This window comes from Rhamphochromis sp. 'chilingali' (genome assembly GCF_963969265.1).
Source record: "Rhamphochromis sp. 'chilingali' genome assembly, chromosome: 13".
Classification (NCBI taxonomy): domain Eukaryota; kingdom Metazoa; phylum Chordata; class Actinopteri; order Cichliformes; family Cichlidae; genus Rhamphochromis; species Rhamphochromis sp. 'chilingali'.
The window spans coordinates 30,414,227-30,439,325 of record NC_137940.1 but is presented as its reverse complement, the minus strand read 5'-3'; the positions used below and the strand labels follow the sequence as shown (position 1 = coordinate 30,439,325).

Genomic DNA, 25,099 nt, shown 5'->3' with positions numbered 1-25,099 from the left:
AGATGCAAAGCTAGGACTGTCAAATTGATTGTGGAAATTTGCAAAAATAGTGTAATTTACTGTAAGTCAAATTTAAGAAATACCAGTGTAAGGTGTTACGCCAAACAATTAAGCAATCAGGTTTACTTTAGAGTCTTTCTCCCACAAGCATGTGTAATAATTTTATCCAGACTCCACAGATTAAGATCCACACATAGAGTGCAGACAAGTTAAAGCTATTTACAGGGTAACATAATAGATTTTTTAAAAAGTGTGACAGCATGCCACTAAATATATGAATGGAATGGAATAAACATCTTGCAGGTTTCATTCTGTGAAAAATAATGTGTTGATTGAGATCAGACTATAAGATCTGCAAGAGTCTCAGTAACAGACAAGAAAAGGAAAACATTCAGTTCAGACTATGCTCGGAGGAAGGGCACTTAGTAAAAAAAAAGGAAGGAAGGAGTGCAGACAATTAAAGGAGTTTAAAGACATTGGGACTCGGGGGGGAAAGAGTGAGATTAAAGTTCAAGTGTAGAAAGTTCAAGAGTAGATAGCACACTGTGGGAAAAGATGGAAATGAGGGCAGTAATTGCTTAACTGCAGTTGCACTAAAGCAGTTATGTAAATGGTTCTCGATTAGTAGATTAACACAATCCAGTTGAGAGGATAATCAGGACCCTTACAGTGCTTTTGGTCTCTCACATGTATGCACACCTGCAATCTGCATACATCAGGAAATCTGTCTTTTAAATGGGCTTAGACACACATGCACTCAGAGATGTGTCTCTCCTAAACTAAGCAAATCAGCTCTGGATAGGTATTTGTATTATTTAGCTTGTTATGAGTCCAGATCTTTTGATTATGCAAATCCCCTTTGCAGATTTGTCAGGACTGCACTGCCCGTGCCTGAGACGGTCACAGTCAACAGTTGTGGGTTTTTAAAATGTGGTAATTACTGAGGTAATTGAACCCTGAAACAGGCTGTTCTTAATAACTCCAGTCTGCTTGCTTTCTCTCTCACTTTCAGTGTATACCCTCCAGGAAGTAATGACTCAAGACTCAAGTAATGGAGACTCCCCATCATGTTTTCTGTCTGGTAAACTTTCTCATGCAGCTGCAGTGATTGGAAACGGTTACATGACACAACATGGCACTGAGAGATGGCACTTGAATCGCCTCCTCTGTCTCTAGGTAACAGGTCTCTGTATGTAAAATAGAAGCTTCGCCTACAGAGTCCCCCTGTAAACCCAATATCTCTCACAGGAAGAGCGATCTGAGAAGGAGGAGGAGGAGATGAGGTATGGTCTGTAACCATAGCAACCAGAAGGGTTATATGAGAACGGACACTGACTGGAGTGAAGGTGAGTATTTCTAACTCAAATGCAGCCCAGTCACTGTTTTGACCTTTGAAGTTGCTCTCTGTAGAGAAATGGGCTGCTGTACTGGGTGCACTGCATCCAGCTGATACTTTGGTCAAATACAAGACCCAAGGAACATTTTTGTAAAGCACATAGTCTTTACGTAGCATTTGTTGATAAGAAATATATAAACGACATCACAGGCAAGCAACATGTTGTCCTGCAATCCGCTTTACATTGAGGATTGAAATGAAGTAATCCAACTCTCATACAGGGCCACTGTCTAAATATCTTGAAACATGAACCACTTGGATTAATATAACTCCAAAAAGTCTCAACGTGCTTAAATCACTGGAAATTCCAACAGGCTTTTTAAATGTGGAAAACTCAACTCCTTCCCATGGGTTAATTCCCAGCTTCAGGCAGAACTCACATATTGATCTGGCAGTTTTGAGCCTTGAGAGAAACAAGGGTGGAGGAAAACACAGCACTTACACAATGACGGCAGAAATAATTGCATGGAAACAAGCTTTAGTTGTAACTGTTTAGATCTTGGTTGTTGATCTTGATATTACGTGCTTTGTCTCAATAGATGAAAACGCCACAATACTGGTACAGAATTTAATGTGATTTTAGATGCAGTAATTCACAGTGCATAGCATAAATACAAGCTCTAAAGTAAGATTTCTATCTTAATATCAGAGGTTCAATTACAAACTGAAAAGTTATGCAACACATTGTTTAAACTTTTTTCCACCCCAAAAACGATGCTAATACAACACAATAACTGTTGTGGCTGACTCACACTCCCCGTGATGTGGCTATAATGGCACACTGTATTTCTTGAGCTTTTAAATACTAGTGCTTTCTAGTGGAACATCTGAGTGCTTTTGAAAGCAGTTTTTCCATTAAACATATCGTATTTTGGCTAAATGGTCAACGTAGAGAAAAATCTCCTTTACTTTCTTTGAAAGTGCTTTAACAGGTGAAAACGCCTTAAAGACAGATGAAGTCATTCATTCATAATCTGAATGAAGGTTTTGGAAATAGACATGGAACATCAGGCTCTGATTTTTAGTGACTAACAGCAGTGAGTCATGCCTGGGAATCCTAATTACCTTCATATGAAAGTGTTACGTCAGCATGAGCACTGGAGGCTCGAGTTTACGTTGTGTTAAATAGGTCAGTTTAGTGGATGGCTGCAGACATGGACTAAAAGGTGAATGTTTCACCAGTCATGTGACTGCCTGTGTGTTTCCATAAAATCCTGCATAAACAACTAAGTAGTTTGATATATTCCTCATCTGATTCTTAGGGCTCCCCTGAATACTAAGAGCCATCTCTAAAAGTTTAATCTGCACACAGTCATGAATATGTTAAGCTTATTATGGACAGCTCTCAGGGATATGCCGAGAAGCTAAGATGATTATGTTAAGTTAATAAAAGCGGTGACTTCCCACTTTACCATGTTTCTTATAACCAGACAAAAGAAATGTAAATAAGCTGATTTAACATTTAGTTAATTTACAGAGAGAAATCACAAGACCTAATCACAAGGTTAGATTGACGTCAAAAGGAAAAGTTCCTTTATCCTGTTTCTGTGAACTCTACTCCTGTTGTTTTTTCAGAGTGGGCACTGTACAAAAACAGACTAAAAAAATATAATGCTGGCTAAAAAAAAAAAAAAAGTACCTCAGGCAAATCAATTCACAGAAACAATCGTTACAGTTCTCTCACATTTGCACCATGAGACAATGCTTCACCAAAATAAAACCAAACACACAATTATTTCAATATTTTTTGTTGCTGTTTCTTTTGATTTTAATCACTCCATCTGTGTGTCTGCTGGCCTGAGCAGGAGCATGACAGCAGTGCAGCCAAACTCACCCTATCTGCTTTGCCTGCATTATCTCACTCTAAAATGTCCTGTACATGCAAATATGATCCGTGACAGCTCGGAATAGGTCACGACACAGGCAAAGACTAATGTACACAATTAAAACTCCTTACGGACTGTGTGTTTTGCCTCTTCCACTTCCTGTGCCTTGAAATAATGGGCCGCATATGTTGCTGCCACAGAAAACTGTGAGCATGCATGTATGTGGCCCTGCTGGTGAATGGCAGACAGGCAGGCACAGTGTGGAGAGGCAGAGACAGGCAGCTGTGCGTAAGTAATACAGTCTCTAGAAACTGGGTCACACTCACGCCACTGTCATAATATCAGAGTATTTCACCTACTTTTGTGATCTGACAAGTCATATTGTCCTAGAATAAAAGAAATATACCCATACACACATGTAATTACATCATTTAGAGCATCACAGTAACACTATTGAACACACTGAGGTTGTATGATAAGGTTATTTAGTTCATACAATGAAGCACGGTAAGAAGCACAGTAGGTTTTAAATGAAATATACTGAAAATTATCAACACCATCAAATTTATAATTAATAATTAACACAATACAAAACAAGCACAAAGGACGATTCAGAGGCATCAATAAAACACTTAAACTGATTGCAAAAGGATTTTGGGGGTCATAAGGTGAAATGATGAAAGGATATTAATCAGAAACAGTGTGTTAAAAAGTAAGAAAATAAACTTGGAAACACATAAGAAGACAGTAATACTCAACTTTGGCCTTATAAAGATGTAAAGGATAATGAATCTGAAAATATTATTCATTTTTCTATTTTTTAATTGTATTCCTTATTATCTGGCGTAGACTAATGTCCCAATAAGCAAATATTTGAAATGAATTAATTCTGATAACTAATGAAGGGAAAATATCACACACCCCCCCGTTGAAAGCTCTTGATAATTCTGTCGTTCACAATACAAAACACAAACACAGGCTCCAAGTAAAAACTTTGATATTTGTCTTGGCAGAATTTCAATTTACAAATTAAAAAGTATAAATTAAATTAACCATTAATGCGATACTATAACTTTGCTAACATGATGAAACGTTAAAGAAATGCACATTGAGTCTGTGTGTGGTATTAAGCTCAGATGTTTGGGCTGTGCAATGGAAACTTTGAATAGAGTCACGTCAGTAAGTCAAGATGTGATTGAAGAGTGGACTGTTTTCTTTTTATAAATCCACAACTCATGAGGTTGTCATCAACTTTAGTTGGATTTTTGGGTTTTTGTTGAGCTTAACAAAGCATGACTTCTTTTAAAAAAAAAATTCAAAAACATCAAATAGATCTTTTTTCCCCTCCCACTGCATTCACACATGCATCCACCTCTGTGGTCCATTTACCAGCAACCACTTTAATATTTAACACTTGGAACCATCTCTTGAGCTCTTATCTCGCCAATTTGTCATGAAATACCAAAGAAACAGGCAACCCATTGTTGTAAAAATGTCTGTTGGTCAATGGTTCTCATCAATTGTGCTTTTGAGCCTGTGAAATGGAAAAAAAATGTCAGTACTGGCAGCTAAAGTATTTTTTTGTTTTGTTAAGGCTCTAATTAAAGGTTAAAAAACATCTTGATTACTTGATTTTAAACACTAGTGGTATGAAAATTATAAAAAATATGAACATTGTATCACTGTCCATGTTTGTATTTTCATTAAACACCTGGTCAAATCATAAGAAATAGTGAAAAAATCATCTTTATCTGAAAAGCTTTAATAACTCAATCAAGTACAAATTTTATATATATTTATATATATCAGTAAAATAACAGGGGATTTTAAAAAGAGGTCAGATAAAGACTAAATTCAAGTTGTAATGACAACACAGGGTAATTATGTAACAGACTAACTGCTCAAACTGACCAAAATCTTACCAAACAGAGAGCAAAGGGGAACTTTGGTGCAGGCTGATCAGACCAACTTTGAAACAGAGGAGAAACAAAAAACAATAACCTATCGAGCTTATTTTCAATATTTCACCTTAACTGAACAGTAGCACAATAAAGGAAATCAATTCGCTAACTCAACAATCAAATATAAATAATAATATTTTATAAATAATTAATTAAGGTCACCCCCCCAAGATGCATCACTTAGCACATTCCAAGTAAACCTTCCTGTATTTAGAAGTGCTGGTTGCAAATGTGGCTGGATCTCACGTGCTACGTGGACCGACCCGCAAGTAATTTAGCAGAGTGAGATGTTTTAAACGTGGCTAATGTGCTTTCAGCAAATGTGAAATGAACATGAGTACATAAAATCAAAGGTTAGGCGTTGCCATTAATGTGTTGAGTGTGGTAATTGCGGCAGTTATAAGAACACAGATCTTATAGCTGAACCACATCCTGTTCAAAAAGTGCAGGAGTCATGTTATTATTATTATTTCTTGGAGCATACAGGCACATAAATTATCGTGATCCCGGGGGGAGTAGCATTAAAAAAGATCACAGAGTAATATTTGGAAGTGATAGGGAACAGATATCTTTCTTGAGAAGGACCTTTTCAAAACCAGTTATGCAAAGATAGGGGCTTGTTTCAGCACGATACATTGCTATGGTAAATAGAGAATATGTTTGTTAAATACTTGTGTTTGTAAATCAGTTCCCAGGATTAAAGCGCACGAGTCACATCCGCCTTATAAAGACAAAGTAGAGCCAGTTTGTACAGGACACTGCACGTTCCCGACACCACCCTGCGTCAGTCAGGCTCCTGAACACCGGCTGCGCATGGACGTACAAGTCCACGCAATTACCGCGCGCAGTGTCATTCTTGAACACGCAGTCAGGTGTCGCGCTACTATCACGCTACCGGCGACGCCGCCCTCCTCACACACACACACACACACACACACACACACACACACACACACACACACACACACATATGTTCACGGCACTGGAATCGTTTCATTTATTTATTTAATAATTCAGTCATGTGGATGAAATGCACAGGAGCGGATGACGTAGCGCGCGCGTTCTAACGTGTGTGTATGTGCGTGTGGGCGTGGAGGAAAATGTCAACGTGCAGCGCAAGAAGAGGCTGGAGCTGATGAGAGTCATGTTATTACGAAGCTTCAGCCTTCGCGTTAGCTGCTCTAAAATATCTGATATCCGGGGAGGAAAGTTTCTAAAGGGGTCGGCTGTCGGCAGTTAGCGGAGCCCGGGGTGTTGAGGAGGCGGGAGAGGTGAGTTCATTGAGCCCTCCACAGCGAAGCGAAGCCCAGCCTCCCTTCCTGCATGTGAAGCAGATTGGGCAGAGACGTTCACAAGCCTCGGGCCACTTGTGACCGCCGTTGACCTCCTATTTCAGGTGAGTTTGTTCGCTTTGCAAAGCCGGGGAACTTCTAGCGTGTGGTTTGTTGACTGACAGGCGGCTAGCTCCTGTGACACATCCGCTAACGGTGCAGCAGTAACGGATAGAGAGGCACCGTCTGGACCTCATCATTTCTGGCTTTCGATGTGAGTTCAGCCTGCCGACAGTAACTATCAAGCTTCTTGTGGAGATGTGAATATTGTGTTTGTGGTTGAATGCTGAACCGATATGACACAGCTGTCCCACTCTGCCAGCTAGCCAAAGAGGAAGCGTGAACCTCGATGATAACGGGCGATTAACATTCAACTGTTTTTGCTGCCCCCCCTTCATATCATCAGAGCTGTTACATTATCTTCCCGGAACAAGAGAGGCCTCTGGTGAAATATTTAGACCAGATTAGTTTGTGGTCACACCAGCACAAGAGCATCGTGGCCGTGTTTGCTGAAAAAACATCAACACATAACACCGTGCAGCTCTGAGTGCAAGGACAGCCGTCCTGGCCGGAGGATGATGATGATGATGATGATGCTGCAGCAGCAGCAGCCTCTCGCCGTGGGGTGTGGTTGGCTAGCCGGACAAACAGGTTTTCAGCAGTGTAAAAACCCTCCCACCCGGCGGTAGTCTACCCTTTAATCTCCTATTTGACAGCTCATTAGAGGGCCGGCGACATCGCATTAGACCATCATCTCCGGCATATTCCTCTGCCCAGGCAGCCCACTACCATGCATGTTGTGTTTCTCAGGCTCTGTCTGTCATAACAGTTTTGCTGCTGCTGCTGTAGCAGGCGGCCCCAGAGGCTCGTAAATTTGCCCGAGTGGACACCCAGCATGTGTTGCACACTCACTTGTGTTTGATCAAAAGCAGGGATCCACATTGTGATGCCTCCCTTATGAGCTGCTTAACTGAGCCCAAAAAAGTGGAATTAAAGTATCATCATATTGCAAAATACAGATCTGTCTACTGATATTTTGGTCTGCTCTGTCAGATTTAGCAATTACATTTCCTGGGACCCCAGTGTACGTCACTGTTTCCCCCTCTCTTTCCTTCCCTTTCTATAACTTAATTTGTACACTAATACTTCATTCATAATCCTATTGCTTTCTCCATATCTCTGCCTTCCTCAATGTAATGTGCTGAGTGACAGCCTGCTACCAGAATAATCCCAGTGCTCTGTTATTCTCATGTGTATAACACTCTCTTTCCTTATCTGCTGCACTTTCCTCATTCTTATTGTGTTGCAATGCCGGTCTGGAGCGGGATGAGGGTATCACTGCTAAAGCGCAACCATGCATGCAAAAGCATACATACTCATAGAGGTACACAGAGAGGCTGAAAGCTTTCAGCAATGATAATTACGACTATGTTAACACATTAATAAACACCAAAGACCAGAGCCTGTGCAATAAACCAGCAGTACAATGTGTGTGTATGTGACACAGTGAGAGAGAGACTATTGTTTGTGTGTTTGGGTTGACTAGTCATTGGGGTCAGTAACTTGTAGTCATTCTCCTGGCATAGTAGTTTTTAGGTCATATGCTCCACTAGTGTTGCTCTTGGCTGGGTTACTCGGCCTCTCGATGGGATCTTTACTGTGTATCTTAAGTGAATCTCTAGACAGCAGAGGGTGTGCGTGTGTGTGTGTGTGCAGACTGTGGAGGGGTGTCTGGATCATGGCCAGCCTTGTTCTGACAGTCTACACTCTGCTGATGACTGCAGTGAGGAGGCTTGTTTCTGTGTGTGTGTCTGTGTATAGGCCTAGGTGTTGTAACCAATATGCAGTGTAAATAAGATACAGTATATTAGCCTGGCCACACCCTCAGTGTTGATTTTTTTTTTTAAACTTGGAAAGAGGAACAAGGAGTCAGTGTTTGAGCTCCTATTTGCTTATGTACTTATTGGGCCTTTATGTTGCTGTAAAGTGTACTTAATGTTTAACCCTCGGTAGGCAAGTGTGATCTGTCTGGCTTTGAGTAGATTCATCTGTTAGTGTGTAATAAGCTTGTGTCCATTCAGAATGTCTGCTCAAGTAAAAAGTTAACTATTAAAGTGCATTACTGTTACACATTCATGCATACAGCACTTCACTATACGTGCTTTTTATCTGTCAGGTGCACACTGACACTAGAAAGGATGAATTGGGAACAAATTGGGGTTTCGTATCTTGGCAAAGGACACTTTGACACCTGGGATTGAGATTGAACCACTGATATTATGATTGGCTCCCGAGCTGTAATTGCAACAAATTCAATGATTAATGCAAAAGAAAGAGTTGTGAAGTCATTAGTATGTTAAAACAATTGTATATGTCTGCAACCTTAGTTTTTCATATGGCAGTTGAGAACAGCTTTATTGCACTAAGTACTTTCCGCTCCTCTCTTATTTCCCCTGGGGTCACCACAGCGGATGGAGCCACATGTGTGATTTGGCACAGATTTTACACCAGACATAACCTGACTGAGTTTATGTCTCGCCCAGATTTCAGACCAAAGCAGTCTTACATGTGTAAGGCAAATATGCACCAAGGAATCCAAACACTTCTTTTAAACCTGTGGTTCTCAAACTTTTTCTGGCATACCTGACCTCAGAAGTTGAAAAGAGTTAAGGCCATGGATGGTATAAAACACAGGCATAGCTTTCGGCTGAAAAAGAAAAAAGACGCTATTGCGGAAGTGCTTCAAACCTGCATTCTATCTGAAGGCCACCAGATGGCGTTAGCTGGGGTTGCAAAAAGAACTTCTTGTTGTATACAAGTCTATGGGAAAACTAAAGAATCAGTTACTCATTTGGGGTCATGTTTAATTAAAAATTATGTCTGTTTGTAAATCTTGCTCATACTGTTTGAAAAAAGAGTATTATCCATGGTTCATTGGCTGACGACTTGCTGACCAGTCAACGAGTGAGCAGTTTTCAGTCAGAACTGCTCCCTCTCATCCATTTTTTAAAAAAAAGCCAATATGGCAACAATGAAAACTCTGCCACTCTCAATTCAACAGTTAATTCCATATTTTTTTTCCCGTAATCATCCTCACCTTACCTGGAGTGGCTCCACATCCCACCAGGGGGGCCCACCCCACAGTTTGAGAACCACTGCTTTAAATGGATGGGTTAAGTCAAATGTAACTCTAACAAAGTCACTGGGAGCTATAAAGCAGGTAATTAGAGAGAAGAAGATAATTAGTGACACAACAACACACATAAAAATTAATAAGGGTAATCCCTTCACCCAAAAGATGATGCTGCAAAGTTTTGGCATGTCACACAGGTTTAATTTTATTTACTTTTTATTTTATTATCTTACAATCTAAAACATATTTCCTCATTTGGAATTTTTTTCTTTTTGCAGTTATAGTATAGTGATTTAGCTCAAGATGATGATCTCAGAGCCACATTCACTGCACTTAAAAAGGCCTTGAAGGTAGTTTTATGTTGATTTATTGTTCAGTTTATATAACGTGTTGCAAAATATGACTTATGATTGAAGTCATGAGTCATAGTGACATTTTTATTCAGAATGAATGTGGGTTTATATTAGCTAAATATAGATGTTGAAGACAAATCTGTTAATTTTGTCTGGTGAATTGTCTTGTTGAAGGGTTTTGCTTCCTTTTCCATCTCAGTGTAAGCTACACAAACAGTTTACACTTAGAGTGGACGAGGTAATTTAAGGTCTACGATCTTTGCTGGTTTTTGTTTGCTCCTGCGAACATTAAAGGTGGTTCTTAGCTTCTCGGTGCCACTATAAAATTTTCCAGTTTCACATAAAACATTCCTGGCTTTCAATGATCTATAAAACTTTGAGATTTAGCGCCTGGCTGCCAGCTTGGGAACATGATGTGGCTCCAGAAGGCTTTGTGGGAACTGTGGGTGGCAGATGTCTTGTAGTTGCTGCACAAATATTTTAGACTCAGGTGAAATCTTGGCTTAGTATTTGTAAGATACATACTCAACTTATTAGGTACACTTTATGGTTTATTATTACATCAACCATGTTCATCAGACCTTTGGAAATTCTGAGCAGAGATGCCTGTTTTTTTTCCTGCATTTCCTGAGTTGTGTGAGTCACAAAAACAATATAAAATACCATATCTGTGGTCACAAACTTTTAGTTATTCCATGTGTGGGTAATTCTTTACTATTTAAAAATACTCTCAGTGCCACTATAACATATCCCCATATTTTGTTTTCAATGCTCCCCAGTCTACACTCACAGACACTTTTTTAAAGGAACACCTGTTCAATGCAAACATCAAATAGCATGATTGTTGGTGTCAGACAGGCTGGTCTGAGTATTTCAGAAACTGCTAATCTGCTGGGATTTTCCCAGACAGCGTTTGCAAAGAATGGCTCAGAAAATATCCAGTGAGCAGCAGTCCTCTGGGCGAAAATGGCTTGTTATTGTCAAACGTCAGAGGAGAATAGTCAGACTGCTTTAAAGCTGATAGCTGATAGAAGTCAAATAACTCCTTGTTACAAGCAAGGTGTGATGAAGAGCATCTCTGAATGCAGAACACATTGAATTTTGAAGCATATGTACTACAGAAGAAGAAGACCAAACCATGTAGCCTTTACATAATTTCCTCTGGGATTGGCTGGTGCTCCTTAAGATCAAGAGGTTAGAGTTTTTGGCTCACTAAAGGTGGACATTAGAAGATTAGAAAAACATTGCCTGTTCTCATGAATCTTGATTTCCACTGCAACATTCAGGTTACCATAAACAACATGAAAGCATGGCTCTATCGTCCCTTGTATGAAAGATTCAACGATGGTTGTATAATGGTGTGAGGGATATTTTCTTGGCACACTTTGGGCCCCTTACTACCAGCTGAGTACTGTTTTAATCCAACAGGCTATCTGAAAATTGTTGCTGACCATGTCAATCCCTTTATGACCACAGTGCACCCATCTTCTGATGGCTTCCAGCATAACAACATGATGGCACACTAAAAACACGCCATGTCACATAGCTCTAATCAAACATTATCGTGTTTCTTGAACAGTTAGTTCACTGTATTCATATGGCCTCCGCTGTCACCAGATTTCAATCTAATACGGCACCTTTGGGATGTCCTGGAACATGAGAGTCACATCATGGATGTTTAGCTACCAAATCTACAGCAACTGTGTGATCTATCATGCCAATATGGACCAAATTCTCTGAGGAATGCTTCTGGCAGCTTGTTGAATCTATACCACAAAAAATGAATGCATTTCTGAAGCCAGAAGGGGTACAGTGCAGTACTAGCAAAATGTACCTAATAAAGCGGCAGATAAGTAGATCTGTGTTTTCTGCTGCTATGACGTTATGCAATCTCATCTCATCATTGATCGAGGCAAAGAAATCTCTGATCTCACTTTATGTCGTGTGCTTCTTCCTCTGTAGTATTTTTGACAAGCAACAAACCCTTGGCTTCCTGTTTGCACTAACTCAGTGTACACAAACAGTCAAGTGTGATATGTGCTTATGGGTCTATCTGTGCTTCCTTAGAATAAGAAGAAAAAAACAGGGAAACCATATGTCATGCCTCTCAGCCATTTCAGCTGTGGCACACCTGGTTTTTGATAACAACACTGACATGCATAAACATGCTGAAAACAGTAGAAAGTGTGCTGAAGCCATTTATTGTTGTTGCACATAAACTGCACATAAATTATATGTGCATGTTTCCACCTCACTTGCATGTGTGTCAGTTGTCTGTTGCGCTACTGCAAATAAATACCCGTTTGTTACTATTGTGAATGGGGTAGAGGACTTTTGGTGGCTGTGTGAATATGTGTCAGCTGTATCTGTCCCTAATTGTTCAGTTTAAGACTCTGTCTGTGAATGACCTCCCTCTATTGCTTTCTCTGTCTGTGTGAATAAGTGTGAGATCAGTAACATTGCCATGCCTTTATGTAAGTCTGGATAGATGAAGAGGGGGTGGGGAGTTTAAGGGGACAGAGGGGAGTTGGGTAAGAGCTAGTTTTCTTTTGTAGAAGTATGCAATTTCCTTCCTGTTTTACTGCTTTACCTCTACTGTAGGTTATATCTTCCACCTTTTCTCTGTTATTCCGTTTCCCTTCTCTCCCTGCCCCCACTGGTTCCCAGCATTCAACTGTGCACACTGTGTAAAAATTCATGTGGAAGAAAGCTTCCTCGCCCTCCAGCATCGACGCATTTCTGTCTCTCAGTCAACCTCGTCTCAAAGATGCAACCAGATAACAATACCATGTATGCACTTATGTATTCTTTTTTTTCTTTTTCTTTTTTAAATCTGAAGCTTCTACACAAATAATGAACTGTATGCTTTTCACATCCACCGTGAGGCTCCTTCTTCCCATCATCCTTTGCTATGAGAGGCGTTTTTGAGAGCAAGTGTTGCCTTGGTAACTATTTCTGCCATCTGTGTATGTTGTATGAATGCGTGGCAATGTGTATGTAGAGAAAGATGGAGGCACCTGCGGTCTTAATGCTCCAGCTTCCTCATTGTTGCATTATTTATTTAATAGTTAGCAGAATGACTGGAAGGTTACTGGGTTACAATCCACTCTGAGAAGAGATTAGAGGAGTCCGCTTTCAGCTCAGAGGATGTGTGCCACTGTAACACATCTGTAACAAAATATGCAAATAAAATAGCTGCTATCATAACCTGGCCTTGCTTAGTGAGTAGGAGTATAAGAGATATTCAGTCGTTAATTAAAATTCGTTGGTGTTTATTTCTGTATGCCTCGCTTTTTTGCTGTTTAGCCAAAGGTGATATTTGATTTGAAAAGCTAATTTGATTATTTAATAATCACATTTTCAATCAAGATGTGACATTGTGGCTCCTGTAATCAGAAAACAATGTTAGTGACTGCCCTATTCTAATATATCCTGTATGTTTAGGGAGTAAAAGGAGACTTTGAGGCAAATGTTGCTCTTATATTGTGCTGTGAATATAGCGGAGGAATCAAATGACAGTAATGCAAGCAGCTTCTGCCTATATTTGGCAAGACAACATGAAGATATCTGCTTAAAACAATAATCTATTCAATAATGGGAAGACAAGAAGAAAGCAATAGAAAGGCAGACATGGACGAGGTGAAATTAGTGAATTGTAACTCCATTAGAGCACTGTGTGAGTGTTTGGCTAATTGTCATCTTAGTGATAAAAAAGTAGTGATATGTCATTAGTTTAGAACAGGTAGGAAAGATTTATGGGATCTGCAGCCTGAAGACTCGTGAAAGCAAAGAAGAGATTTCTTAATCTACAGAAAGGAAGAAGGCTACTGTGAGATGCTAAAACTTTGATAGCCAGACACTTTTTCATGCACTGTGGAGCTGCTAAGTACAGCCCAGGGACTGCAGCCCAGGATGGTGATAAATGGCCCATGTGTATATGTTGGAGAGAAAAGGGTGGCAGAGGAGAGTGCAAATGTTAGTCCCCAAAATAGTTTGTGTTCCCCAGGCTATATTGCGTCATTATTTGGTTGCTTGGCCCCGGAGTATTGTAGTTCTGTGTAACCCAGATTTTAACCCTGACTCAACCTTTTTTTTTCCCCTCTCTGCTTGTCTGTCTGTCTCTCTCTCAGGTAGAAACTCTCTGCAAGCTTTAGCAACAATGTAGACGTCCCGATGATGATGATGATGATGCAGGGCCTTGTAGGGAGGAGGAGCAGCGACTGATTTTCTCCTCAATTTTATCACACCCTGCACTCTATGTCCGTCCCGACTGGGCGGCTAGAGTGCTATGTCATCAACCACACCCCCATCGGCTCAACCGTCTAAGAAGGGACGGAAGCCGGAGAAATCGGAGGTGATGGCTGATTCGGTGCCGGCCACCAATGAGGAACTGAGGAGCAAGATCATGGACCTTCAGATAGAGCTACAGCAGGAGCGCGGGAAGGTGAGGGTGAGGAAGAAGAGGAGGTGGAAGAAGCTGAGAACATGCGTTTAAAGTTAATAAATGTGGTTGAGAAGTCGTCTCCTATTTTATCAACTCAGCAGAAACAGGATAGAAATGGTTGCCAGTTTTATTTATAAATTATTTGCAACCAATGTTTAAAAGCATGTAAGCACACTTATAAAGAAGCAATATCTCTAATAGGACAGTAGGGTTACCTAGCGTGCAGTTTGGCTATTCTGTTGCTGTGAAGCAACAGAATACATATACTTCTTTTTTTTTCTTTTTCTTAAAAAAAGGTCTCCGGGCAGTTTATTACTCCAGTCTGCTCACTGACACACAAACCTCCTCTCTGTGCTCATCTCTCCATCCCTCATGGCTAGTTTGTTTTAGTCTGCCAGGACTTAGAGTAAAAATATGGAAATATGCACAATAGAGTCAGGACAAACTTTATGTAAATACTGATGGTTACTTGTCAGGGGTACTCTAATCTATATTCTGCATTATGTCCTTCTATCAGGTATGCAAACTCCGCGAGCGGCTCCAAGAGCAGCGGCAGGCTCGCGAACTTGAGCAACACAAGCATGCCGTAGCACTCACTGACCTGCGTGCCAAACTCCATGAAGAAAAGCTACGTGAAATCGCTGCCATACGGGAGACTCTGGCACGGCAGCATGAAGCCGAGCTGGCCAGAACAATCAAGATCCGGGATACTGAGGTTCAGAGGCTGCAGGGTCTTGTGAATGCACTGAGAGATGGAGCTGCTGACAAGCTCAAAAATGCCCTTCTTGCAGAGGCTAGGGAGGAAGCCAGGAGAGCCTTTGATGGGGAGAGAATAAAGCTCCAGCAGGAGGTAGGTTTTAGTAGGTACAGGGGTGACAAGTATAACTTTTTCACATGTCAGATTGTGGAAAGTAGAACATGTATAGGGTATATGTTGATCTAACAAAGTTGTAAAATGAGTATTGCAGACTTGATTTTCGAGTGCACTTTGTGTTTAAATACCCTTTGTGTGTGTGTGTGTGTGTGTGTGTGTGTGTGTGTGTGTGTGTGTGTGTGTGTGTGTGTGTGTGTGTGTGTGTGTGTGTGTGTGTGTGTGTTTTTGTGGGACTATGCACACTTTTGTAGTTTGGTCCTGAAAAACAGGAAGCAGGGTGGAAAAGCCTGTTGCCAACCTATTGTTTCACTGTAGCCTACCTAGATCTGTCATTAAACTTATTAATAGGACAAGGGCAAGTATTTACAAATGCACAGCTGATGTTCTTTTTGTTGTTTTTGTTTTTGTGTATATAAATATTAAAATGTGTGCATCGGGCCATTTCAGATTCAGGAGCAGAAAATGGCTCGGAAGCAAGCCGAAGAGGCTCTTGCAAACGCTCTTCAGGCTGATAAAGCCAAAGCAGCTGATCTCCGCACAGCCTACCAACAGCACCAGGACGAGGTGCACCGCATTAAACGCGACTGTGAGAAAGACATCCGCCGGCTGGTGAGAACACATAAAGCTGGAAGCCACGATACTGTGTACCCTCATTTTTAGATGACTGATAATCAATACAAAAAGTATTTTCTAAAAGACATTTATCAGAATCCACTTAACTGTCAAGCCAAGATGAATTAAGTTTAACTTTAAATTGAATTTCAATTGGCAATATCATAATCACAAAGCCCAATATTAATCAAATAACTCCATTATTCCTAATTAAATAAGCAATAAATAATCACCCTTAAGTATTAAATACTAAAAAATCAGAGCAGATTGGCCTCACCAGGCCAAATCTCACAACTTTCCTCACTGTTTTTAAATCCTGTTGGTTTAAAGACACACAGGCACAAAAATCTACCTTTACTTAAGCTTAAACTTTTTTTTCAGGTAAATAGAGGTTTATGTTGTGCTCTGTTGCTAAGAAGCTGATTAAGAAAGTGTTATTGGGGCATTAAAAGTGTAATAGCCCTCCCTGTTATCACTGATTTTATAGTTGGAGATTAAACGTGCCTCTTTATGTGCATCACAAGGAGCTAACTATTAGTGAAGTGCAAAAACAGGGAGGTGTACTGTGTGCAATAAGCAGACACATCTTACACTGCATCATAAACTAAGCATGTTATGCCTGAGATAGATTAGCTTCACGAACCCAGCAGCTGTTAACGCTGTAGTCCCTGTCTGTCCAGATCATATTTGAATGACACACACACTCACACACCTACACACACACACACTCACACACCCACACACAGATTATACAGATTGGTTTCCTTCTACTGAAGTTCACTTCCAGCTCGGGGCTTATCTCACTGATGTAGCATGAAGGTTAGGAGCTAATTGCCACAATGTCTGTCTTGACCATGTGGTGCTATCTGCAAGTATAAATGTCTGTGTACCTGCTGCAGTTACTGATTTACCCTATTACATACAGGAGGGCTACAGTAACAGGCATTGTTGTTAGTAAAGGAATGCTTGAGTGAGGAAACTCAAAGAGTAAAGCACGGCTTATTGATGGAGAGCAGGCGGTGCAGGAAATACCGGCGTTAAAGAACAAAATACGGAGGGAAGTAGAGGTGGTAACAGCTGTCAGGAGGGGTTGCATGAATGCAGAGCAAGAACAGAGGCTTATAAATTAATCAAACCTAAAGCAGAGTGTTATAAAAGCTAAAACATTGTTAGTCTTCAGCAAACGCCATCTTACACTGAAGCTGTGCACAATGTACATACATAAATTATAAAGAAAAACATTGTACATATGAACTAATATTCACATATTGGAGGTGAAACGAGTGAAATGATTAGATTTAGATTTAATCGAATCGGAGTTTTCTGCTGCTTCTCAGAAATCTCTGCACTTTTGTAGACAATAAGAACAATATTTTCAGTGCTTTATTTTGAAAAATAAGACCAGACAGAATAAGACAAGAGATGGACTCCAGCTGCTTAGATAAAGATGATAAATGAGAGTTGAGAGGTGGTTTACATATGAGTTTGTGATGTGTGGTGAGTGAGAGGGTTCCCCTTTTGATTCATTCTGGCATAACCGCAGTGGAGGGACAATAAAGTGTAAACAGAAAAAAAACATTAATAAACTAGTAAAATAAAAATAAATAACATGAGTAATAGAAAAAGAAAAGACTGGAAAAGGTCTTAAAAATAAAATATTAAGGACTTCGGTTAGACGTAAAACCTATTTACTAACTCCTTATAATGGCTATAATCTAGTTCTGTTTCACTCCTTTAGATGGATGAGTTGAAGGCAAAGGACCGGGTGGTGTGCGCTCTGGAGAGGGAGCTGGGGTTACAGGCTGGCTATGCCCAGAAGCTTCAGCTCCAAAAGGAAGCCCTGGATGAGCAGCTGGGTCAGGTACGAGAGGCCGAGAGACACAACCATGGCAGCCCGAAGAGAGAAGTGGTGCCTGGACTAGGAGAAAACCCAGACTTGCTCAACAACCAGGTATACAAGTGTCAGTATTTTATGCTTAAGATATTTTTATATGTTCCGAAAGTTTCCCATATTTACAGATATTTTATATTATATTTTATATTACAAATTTTAATACAAAGTAAGCACAATGTGAGGTATTTCTGGTGAGGAGCTTTTAAAGAAAAATAAGTGATAAAAAAAAAATCACAGTGGAATAGTGATTTTGTAGTGCAATTGATAATATTGATATTAATAACAGATGCCATAGAGTTAAAAAGTGAAATTGGCACATCTGTGAATCCGTGAGCCGTACATGGAGAATTTAATATACGTTGTTGTTTATGCAGCTTTTTCCTGATTCCAGCCAACGCCACAAAATCAATTTTGAAGGAATACTTAAGTTGTCTTTACAGACAAACATTATATATAAACAGCGCTGTATAAATGTGTGACTGGGTGCATGAGAGATGCAGTAGATAGTGCTTTGAGTGCTCATCTGACTAGAAAGGCATTATTTAAGTACCAGTCAATTTACCAGTTCATAAATCACATGGTTACTGTACTTCACATACACATTCACTCTGTGAACAGCCAAATCATCTTTCTTGCCATCACCTCCTTTTTACTGTCCGTCTCCATTACCTGCATGCCTGCCTGCATGTACTCCCTTTTTCAGTTGTTGTCTTCCTCCTCCTCTTCTCCTCTCCCCACGGCTTCACAGGAGGTGGAGGAGCGTGACATGAGGAGGTTCCAGTTGAAGATTGCAGAGCTCCACTCAGTCATCAGGAAACTGGAGGACAGAAATGCACTACTGGCCGATGAGAGGAATGAACTAGTGAGAAAAACACGCGTGCAGTCATTATAAACATACAATTATACATGCAGACATTTTTTAAATTATAATTCGCATAAGTTTAGACACCATGAAGAGTATGGATGTCGAATAAACCTGAATCCGAATATTTCCTAACTTCCTCACTGTTGATGTTGACTGTCCTAGTTAAGATGGAAATTCTGTGGCGACACTTAAGATTACAATGTCCCCCCTCCCTGTTTCCTTCCTCTGTTCAGTTGAAACGGGTGCGAGAGGCAGAGAGCCAAATGAAGCCCATGTTTGAGAAGAATAAGCGGCTGTCCAAGAAAAATGATGACCTCCTGCAAACACTGCAGCGCATGGAGGAGAAACTCAAGAACCTGAGCCGTGAGAATGCTGAGATGGTAAGTGCAACCAACATGTCTTCCTAAACATCTGCTGATGACTCTTAACTCCCTCTTTTTTTAACCCGAAGATAAAATCAAAAAGTAGTAATAGGATGTAGTAGATATTATAGTTTTATCTAGTCTATTCAAGACGTTTTATGGTTTTTAGGGCTCTCTGAAGGAAAGAGGACCTCTGCTGGTCATTTGATGAATAGCATGAAAAATAATTAGTCCATCTGTTTCCCTCCTGCAGAAGGAGAAAGCTTCCTCCTCTCGGCCACCATCACAGCAGCAGTCTGTTCAGGCCCAGATGAAGCGACCAAGCTCCCTGACCGACCTGACCCACGCCCATGAGGAACAGGAAGTAGAGTTCCTCAAGCTGCAAGTTGCTGAGCAACGCGGCATCATTGATGAGCTCACGCAGGTCAGGACAGGGTTACATGACTGTTAACACATAAGGTCATACAACAGTATATACTCAGATAACATTACTCTGTCAGCTCGTCTGTTAGATGTTTTTAGATAGCTCTCACTATAATATCTCTTAATGTATTGGCAATACATTATGGCAAAAGATTATTATTGTAGGCATAATAGGCCCCGACAAATGCAGGAGTATTAAGAGAAGTAACAATATTGATATTCAGTGATTTAAAATCGTATATTCCATTATATCAGCTGAAAATCTTTTTTTCTTTTTCTTTCAGACACACGAAACATGAACAGATTTACATAATATTTCTTATGTGTAGTTATTTATTTACTCATTTAAGCTCTGCTTGTTCTGTTTGGATCATCTGGTTGCTATGTTAAACCTGTTCCAAGCATTTTTATTTCCCACAGTCAACTTGCCCTCTGGTGTCCAAACTGCAACATCAGCACTCCACATTGCTCTTCTGTCCCGTCTTTACTTTTTAAATTAATCGGCCTGTATTGAGTGCCGAGGCCAACAAATCAGCAAACAGTTCTGGCTCTGCAAATGATAATATGATTTTTCATGTGTGTACTTCACTGGAAGCGTATAGAGGTTTCTGTCTTGATATTTTATCTGTAATATGTCAGTGGATTTTTTTAAGTGTGCCAATAACAATATACAAATACATAATAAAATCATCTGCATTGCCATGGCTAGAAGGGGGACGTTTATTGTGACAGTACTAACACTGAAGTTGTGCTTCTCTCTGCGTTTTTGACCCCTCTGGATCAGGGGAGCATACATGTCTTATACATGTCTTATACATGTCAGAAGGATCAATGGTTATATGTTTGTTTGTTTTTTAAAAAAACAAAAAACCTTGAGAAGAATGGCCTAGTCTTTAGTTTTTGCCTATGTTTCCCCTCTTATCTTCTTTACATTCACTGACACTGTCAGTCTGACAGCTTGAGTTATTAGAAGCTGCTAAATTCTTGAATTTACAGTTTAATGCTGTGACTTTATTTAATTTGAAATATAGAAAAGAAATGTAACTAAATTAGACTCTGCTGAACAAAACATTTTATGCTGATGGCAGGTAACGTTTTGATTGATGAATGTGAATCCCGTGCCACCACAGATGCCTCCGATTGCTCTCTTAAAGGTCAGAATTTAAAAATGTTCATCTGTTGTGTCCTTAGGAACGTGATCGATTGGTGATGAGCAAAAAGAACAGGAAGAAACCTTTCAAGCTGCCGAAAGTGAGTTTTCATCAGTGTTTTTACACATCTGTTAATCCAGTGGTGTGTAACTAAGCAACTTCCCTATCTGTGGTTGACTGACCCTTGAGCATTGTTTTCACTTGTGTGTTTGTGTTTAATTGGGCTCAGGGGACAATTATGACACCATCCCTCACTGCTGGGACCATCACAGTGAGCACACACGCAGCTAGTTGAGAATTATTTGTTTTGGGGTTTTTTTATTATAGATTTTTTTTTTATGTGAGTATACTTTTGTTCTTTATAAGATAGTGTTACTAGAGACTGGACATGCATCACAGAAACTGCAAGCTGTATGCAGCATTTCATGCTTTTATCTGTGCCAAAGGGATTAAAGGGATGACAATATCTAATTGGCTGAGGTGACAGAGTTTGAAAGAAATAATTGCTAAGTACTTGTGTGTGCATGTTTGGGCTAATACATCAGGGGACATTTTAGAGTCTGCGATGTTGCTAGGAGGAGGAGTTTGTAGATGCATGACATTTATTTTCTTCCTCCTCCTCCTGGAACCAGTTTGTTAGCTTGGCAGGTTCAGCACTGAATTGGGGCACAGCAGCTTGGCTTTTGGACTTGCACCTGGAAATTTGGCTTTCCTTTTTAGGACAAACCCAGACACTGACCATTTTTTTTCGTAGGAGTTTGATTGTAACCAGAGGCTTTGTTGTCGGCTTTTTAGATTTTGTTTAGGAGTGACAAAAAAAGCTGTTGTACTTTATGGGCTGCACTTCAGTTTTTAGATCTGCTGGTGTTTTTGAAGATATGATAGATGTATATTTAAGATATTATTTGTAGTTTACTTTTTGGCCTGGCAACAACATGACAGAGTACATCCTCTTTATCCTCTATTTCTCTTCTTTCATTTGCCTGTGTGCCCTGGTCTGCCTTTATTTCTCTGGTTGCCAGGAAATGACTTATAAACATGATGGTAAGCACTTTGGAGTCTGGAAAAGTTAAAAGCAAAAAAAAGTAAACAGTCAGTGCGGTCATTCAGTCTAAGTTTTTTAAAATGAGATTACTGACTGAATGACCGTGTCTAGATTTAACAAGTTTGAACTTTTAGTAATTTTTCCTCTTACTTTGCAAAAGTAATTGGATTTCTTTTGGGTTTGATGACATAAATATTGGTTTAAAAGTTTCCTAAGCTGAAATCAGATGCAGTATAGTTCTGGATAATAATTGTTTTTGTTTCCAACTGCTGATACGCAGAATAACATATGTGTAGATCTGAGGTTGATTTAACCCTTTTCCCCCCTCCACTGCTCTCTGCAGAGGCATGTTGTGGAGACATATTTTGGATTTGATGAGGAGTCGATAGACTCTGAAACCTCCTCACTGACCTCTTATAACACTGACCTCACTGACCGCACGCCTGCAACTCCAGAGGAGGACTTGGAAGAGGTAGGAAAGTCCTTTTGTATCCACTGAAAGAAATATCTTAACATCTTAAACAGCTGCAAGATGTGGAAAATAAATCTTGGGTTAATAAATCAGAAGAAAGTAAGATGGAACGTTAACAGTAATTTGCAGATTAATATATGTGATTATGAAAAAGTAAAGGGTGAAGCTTTATGTGTTAATTTGACACATTCGCTCTTTGATATCACAGAGCATTTCCCGTGAGGAGTCAGAGCTTCGTTTTCGTCAGCTCACTAGAGAGTACCAGGCTCTTCAGCGGGCCTACGCTCTCCTGCAGGAGCAGACTGGGGGGTCTCTGGATGCAGAGAGGGAGGCCAGGGTTCGTATCTGCTGCCACCTTCCAAATGTGCTACGTACAAGTCTAACTTCCAATTCAAGAAAATATTTAGAGCATAGATCCTCATTATGGTTTTCTCAGTCTGCTCTATTCATTCCTTTTGTACTTGGATTTAAGTCTCTGATGGCTCATTTTCCCGCCCACAGACCCGTGAGCAGCTGCAGGTGGAGCTCAGCAGCTGCCAGGCAAAGATCGTGGATCTGGAGAAGGCCCTGGCTGAGCGGGGGCAGGTAATAAAGACAGTGGATGGGGACAGAAGCTCACTGGTCCTGCTCTCACTGGGCCTCCTGCATGTCTGTCTGGCTGCTGTGCTCCTTGGCTGGCGCTTTGCTGACCAGGTCTGCCGCAGATTCCTGTGATGTCACTTCCTGCATGTGTGATGTCAGTGCTGTGCCTGCATTCTCTCCTTCACCCTCTGCCCTTACCGATGATGGTGTTTTATTTTAAATACTTGTGTCTGAGTTACTCATTACAGATTAAACACTTCAACCACCTTGATTCATTTTAGCTTTGTATAGATTAACACATAAGATTTTCATGTGGTAGTATATAACTTTCTGTTAAAACATGAAAATACTCACTTAATACAACTTGATTTTGGTTATTTGATGTGTACGAAAGGCATCTTGGTCTGAGAAGTAAGCCAAACCACTGGATGTGTAGTGGGAAAGCCTCTGGCTTTTTTTTGCTTAAAGAAAGTAGTGAGAGAATCACTGAATTTATCATGCCGAGTTCATATCAGGACACTTTGTTTACTTTTTTGTGAAGCATTTCATTGAGTTACTGCATGTTGCCTGTGGCTTGATCCAGCTGGTATTCTGACTCGCTTTGCTGCTGTTTTTCATCTCAGATTGCCATTTGGTCCTCATGTTGCTGTGAACTCTTGTTGCCTGTGATTGCAGCTCTTTTGCTTTGGTTATCTGATTTGGCTTCATTTGTCTGCATCAATAAACTTGTGCTCCTGCCACCCTGTGCTATCTTTTTTGTGTCTGTTTTGCATTTGCTTGTGTCTTTTAAGCTGCAAGTTTGAGGGATGGGAGTTTTGTTCATCACACTATGTCATTGCAGATCCTTTAAATCTTCTTCTGTTCCTGCCAGTGTCATTTCTCGCTCATGTTGTGTTTGGTTGTTATGGCAGGATTCAAAGTGGGTAGAGGAGAAGCAGTACTTGCTCAGGACCAACCAGGAACTGCGTGAGAAGGTACATTAGATTAGCCTTCTATATCAAGGCATTCAGTACTAGTTGTAATACCTGATTTTCATGATCAGATGTGTTCTTTATTAACCACCTCTGAAAACGTTATATTTTGTATAAACATAAGCAGAATAAAAACTTTTACTGAGAAAATAGTGACAGAGTTAGTTAATGTAGCTGTTTAAAAGATAATTATCTATGTAACTCTCAGTTGATTAAAAAATTGATAACATTTATAAGATAACTAAAAGTAAATACACAATTTAAAATGTATGCACGAGAGTAACAGCTGTAAAGATGTGCTGTAAAGTTTGTAGTTATAGACACAGAAAGCAAAGTCAATGCAGTTCCTTAAGTCTGCATTCTGTCTAATGGCCAGGAGGGGGCAGATCCTTTGGCTCAAAAAATAAGTCAGGCTTTATAGAAGTCGATTGGAAATAACCCTCAGCTCCCTTGATCAGTGATCTAAGTTAACAATTTCCAGATGATGTTATGGACTTAATCACTAGGTAATTATTTTAATATAAAATTATGTTCTTTTGCAAAACTTTGGCCCACATTAAAATAAAAAAGAAGCCTCAAACATATTATTTGTAAGAGTGGGCCTATTTGATTGATGCCAGTACAAGTGTGCAGTGTCTCTCAGTTTCACAGTCAGATTCACTCACAATTTTTATATATGGTTTCAAAATTGCAAGAAACTGACAAAGCATTGCAGCTAGAGTGGCTTTGTCCATCTTCTTTATACAGTCTATCACATATTGTGCACGGTGAACAGACTTTTGGCATCTTGGACACTGTCCTCAATATTTACAAACAAGACTTTGAAACATTTCATAGTGTTTAGTATGTGTAACGAATCTGTTGTGTTTGCAGATGAGTGCGCTGCAGCAGGCGGAGTCCCGGCTGCAGGCTGAGGTTCAGGATGCTCGGGACCAAAATGAGCTGCTGGAATTCAGAGTCCTTGAACTGGAAGTAAGAGACTGTGCCAACATCATACTGTCACCAGGAGGTGACAACAACAATCTCAGCTCCAGACGCAAGACCTATATACAGTGACTCATCAGACAGACAGACATAGCCTTAAACACACTGCTCAGTTCTTCACTGTATGCATCTGTGTTTCCTTGTTTTGCATGGCAGCTGTGTACTTTACCCTTTACTGAAATTGAATATTTTTGTCAATGAAGAAATGTTTTGTCAAGAATATAATTTTTAAGTAAATAAAAATATATTTAAGTTCACCATCCACTCCCATTTTTCTTCATTTTGTCTCATTTTTGCATGCATATCCCAATTTTCTGTTGTTGTATTTTTCACAATTTGAAAGTTGATGTATATGAACAAAATGAGGACGGATCCCATGGAATTATGCTTTTGTTTCCTTTTTTAAAAAAAATAAGAATT

At 40.0% G+C, this 25,099-nt stretch overlaps 1 protein-coding gene across 3 annotated transcripts; it reads left to right on the top strand.

Moving 5' to 3' along the window:
• The first annotated feature begins 6,061 nt into the window (after positions 1–6,061).
• Positions 6,062–24,872, top strand: LOC308409120 (janus kinase and microtubule-interacting protein 1-like). 3 transcript variants are annotated; one of them, XM_080901663.1, is made up of 14 exons: positions 6,062–6,579; positions 14,131–14,444; positions 14,962–15,294; positions 15,766–15,927; positions 17,669–17,881; positions 18,573–18,686; positions 18,923–19,069; positions 19,305–19,475; positions 20,666–20,725; positions 22,014–22,142; positions 22,351–22,479; positions 22,644–22,835; positions 23,636–23,698; positions 24,569–24,872. In XM_080901663.1, exons 2-14 carry the CDS (start codon positions 14,289–14,291, stop codon positions 24,749–24,751), a joined length of 2,052 nt encoding a protein of 683 aa, XP_080757789.1. In that variant the 5' UTR covers positions 6,062–6,579; positions 14,131–14,288; the 3' UTR covers positions 24,752–24,872. The 3 variants fall into 3 exon arrangements, 2 of the variants coding, with proteins under 2 accessions (XP_080757789.1, XP_080757790.1); XM_080901664.1 differs by having other exon boundaries at positions 6,064–6,579; positions 22,644–22,727; XR_013973949.1 differs by lacking the exons at positions 6,062–6,579; positions 14,131–14,444; positions 14,962–15,294; ... (7 more) ...; positions 23,636–23,698; positions 24,569–24,872 and adding an exon at positions 21,275–21,669.
• Positions 24,873–25,099: the final 227 nt, after the last annotated feature.

Bases quoted from the DNA above. Each gene is read 5' to 3' on its own strand.
- LOC308409120 (XM_080901663.1), top strand. From the start codon at position 14,289: ATGTCATCAACCACACCCCCATCGGCTCAACCGTCTAAGAAGGGACGG. The intron at 17,882-18,572 runs GTATACAAGTGT...ACGGCTTCACAG, and splicing joins CAGACTTGCTCAACAACCAG to GAGGTGGAGGAGCGTGACAT. The intron at 22,143-22,350 runs GTAGGAAAGTCC...TTGATATCACAG, and splicing joins CAGAGGAGGACTTGGAAGAG to AGCATTTCCCGTGAGGAGTC.